This window comes from Penaeus vannamei, chromosome 15 (assembly GCF_042767895.1).
Source record: "Penaeus vannamei isolate JL-2024 chromosome 15, ASM4276789v1, whole genome shotgun sequence".
NCBI classification, from domain to species: domain Eukaryota; kingdom Metazoa; phylum Arthropoda; class Malacostraca; order Decapoda; family Penaeidae; genus Penaeus; species Penaeus vannamei.
In genome coordinates this window covers 39918901-39921400 of record NC_091563.1, presented here as the reverse complement: position 1 = coordinate 39921400, position 2500 = coordinate 39918901, and the positions used below count along the sequence as shown (strand labels likewise).

The 2500-nt window shown below is 49.3% G+C and overlaps 1 protein-coding gene across 1 annotated transcript in view; it reads left to right on the top strand.

The window, feature by feature from the left end:
* The window catches only part of LOC113817448 (glutamate receptor ionotropic, kainate 2), a 37847-nt gene that overhangs the window by 34156 nt on the left and 1191 nt on the right, over positions 1 to 2500 (top strand). Inside the window, exons 12-13 of the mRNA XM_070130764.1 lie at positions 1635 to 1811; positions 1916 to 2500. The exon at positions 1916 to 2500 is cut by the window's right edge and continues 1191 nt beyond it. Of these exons, the coding sequence (XP_069986865.1) occupies positions 1635 to 1811; positions 1916 to 2144 (406 nt within the window). The 3' untranslated portion in view covers positions 2145 to 2500. The remainder of the gene's footprint in view (positions 1 to 1634; positions 1812 to 1915) is intronic.

Genomic DNA, 2500 nt, shown 5'->3' with positions numbered 1-2500 from the left:
CTCTCTCTCTCTCTCTCTCTCTCTCTCTCTCTCTCTCTTTCTTTCTCTCCCTTTTTTCTCTCCCTCTCCTTCCTCCTCTCCCTCTCCTTCCTCTCTCTCCTCTCTCCCTCTCTCTCTCCTCTCTCTCTCCTCTCTCTCCCTCTCTCCCTCTCTCTCTCTCTCTCTCTCTCTATCTCTCTCTCTCTCTCTCTCTCTCTCTCTCTCTCTCTCTCTCTCTCTCTCTCTCTACCTCTCTCTCTCTCTCTCTCTCTCCCACCCTCTCTCTCTCTCTCTCCCCACCCTCTCTCTCTCTCTCTCTTTCCCTCTCTCTCTCTCTCCCTTTCTCTCTTTCTCCCTCTCTCTCTCTCTCTCTTTCTCTCTCGTTTTTTCTCTCTCTCTCTCTTTCTCTCTTTCTCTCTCTCTCTCTCTCTCTTATCTCTGTCTCTGTCTTTCTCTCTCTCTCTCTCTCTCTCTCTCTCTCTCTCTCTCTCTCTCTCTCTCTCTCTCTCCTCCCTCTCCTCTCTCCCTCTCCCTCTCCCTCTCCCTCTCCCTCTCCCTCTCCCTCTCCCTCTCCCTCTCCCTCCCTTTCCCGCGTACATTTATCATCTGATTATTGGAGTTTGGTTTGTCGGTTCAGGAATAGCGCAATAGGGCAATTTAGCGGTTGTTTCTGAACTGTATTGGCTGTATCCTGTTGTTATCCCTGTTATATCGTATATGTTGTGATAGGGTGAATGTTAAATGTTTGTTTGTTTTGTGTTTTGTTAAAGCTATTTGTGTATATCCCCTTATACCTGTCATCCCATCTACAAATCCCATTTTCTTAGTTACTTTTCCCTCCTTCATCTCCACTAGATTATTACTTATTACCGTCTTGTCATCGACCACTCATTTTCCCCCTCCTAAGCCCCCCCCCCCTCCCTCCCCCTTACTTGTCGTAATTTCCCCTCGTATTATGTGTCGTGTTCCTTCTTGTCTTACGGGTCAATATGGTTTGCGGTTTCATGCTAATTGGTGCCATTAGGCGAGCGGTCAATAGCATTCGTTGGCTTGGATTTGATGTGGAGTTTGCGATATCACTTTCTCTCTCTCTCTCTCTCTCTCTCTCTCTCTCTCTCTCTCTCTCTCTCTCTCTCTCTCTCTCTCTCTCTCTCTCTCTCTCTCTCTCTCTCTCTCTGTAGGTGTGTGTGGGGGGGGGGTGTATGTGTGTGTGGGGGGGTGTATGTGTGTGTGTGTGTAGAGAGAGAGAGAAATTGGTTGATACATATAGATATAGATATATAGATACAGGTATAGATATAGATACAGGCACATACACACACAGACACACACACACACACACACACACACATATATATATAGATAGATAGATAGATAGATATTCATTACATTTATATGACTGTGCAGGTGCGAGTATTTTTTCGTGATCTTACATTTTTCTCCTATTCATCGTTTAACAGATGTTTGAATACATTTTTGTAAGAAACCGAACAGCATAATTTGTTTTTGAAAACAATTATACAGTTTCAAGTTTCCTTCGTTTCCATTCACCCCCACTCCCCCCACCCCTCCCCCACCCCTCCCCCTCTTCTTCGCGACTCCCCCCATCCCCTCCCCCTCTTCTTCGCGTCGTCATCGGAGACTTCCTTTTGCAGGTTGATGCGCATGCGTGACGGCGGAGTGCTGAGCAGGTCGTGGAAGCGCTGGCAGCCGCCCCCGCCCCTCTGCACGGCGCCGCCCGTCGTGGCTCTCAACCTGCACCACCTGTTCACCGCCTTCCTCCTCCTGCTCCTCGGGGTCGTCGCGGCGCTGGTCTTCCTCCCGTGCGAGAAGTGAGGCCTAAACGCACGCGCGCCAGTGAACAAAAGCTCAGATACTGTTCGTTTGGGAAAGCCTCTTCCTCGGGCGTTAACCTCACGGCCATTTCGCATTGCAGGTTGCACTGGAATTTCGTCGGGAAGGAGAAGGCGCAGAAGAGCGGTCTGTCGAAGCCCGCCCTGGCCGCCCTCCCGCCCGCCGAGACCAGACTCCGCCCCGGTCCCTTGGGCGGCGTGTGGCACAGCGGCGGCAGTGCCAGCGCCCGGGCACCCGCCATGCCCGAGGACCCAGACCCGACCTCCACGGCCTACCCGGCGTTCCAGGGCGCCACCTACGGCTTCACCTAAAGGGGCGGAGGTGCCCTTGGCGGAATTATTATCACGGTGTAGATCAGTAGTTTAGTATTTGTTTCATTTGCTCGCGATCCCATTTTCCTTTTTTTCTCTTTTTACAACTGATGTCAAAAATTACCAAGTTGACGAAAAACAAACAAAAAATTGTTCTTCTTATCATATCTTAACGAACTACTGACACGTGTAGAAGTTCCCGAGAACACAACAAGGTATAGGCCTACACGAACACGTAGCAATCAAAATAAAGAAATGCATCGTAGCAGTAGCCAAAAAAAAAATAATAATAATAAATAAATATCACAGTTATCCGGTTATAGTTGCCAAGCATCGGAAAGCACAGTAGGCTCTGG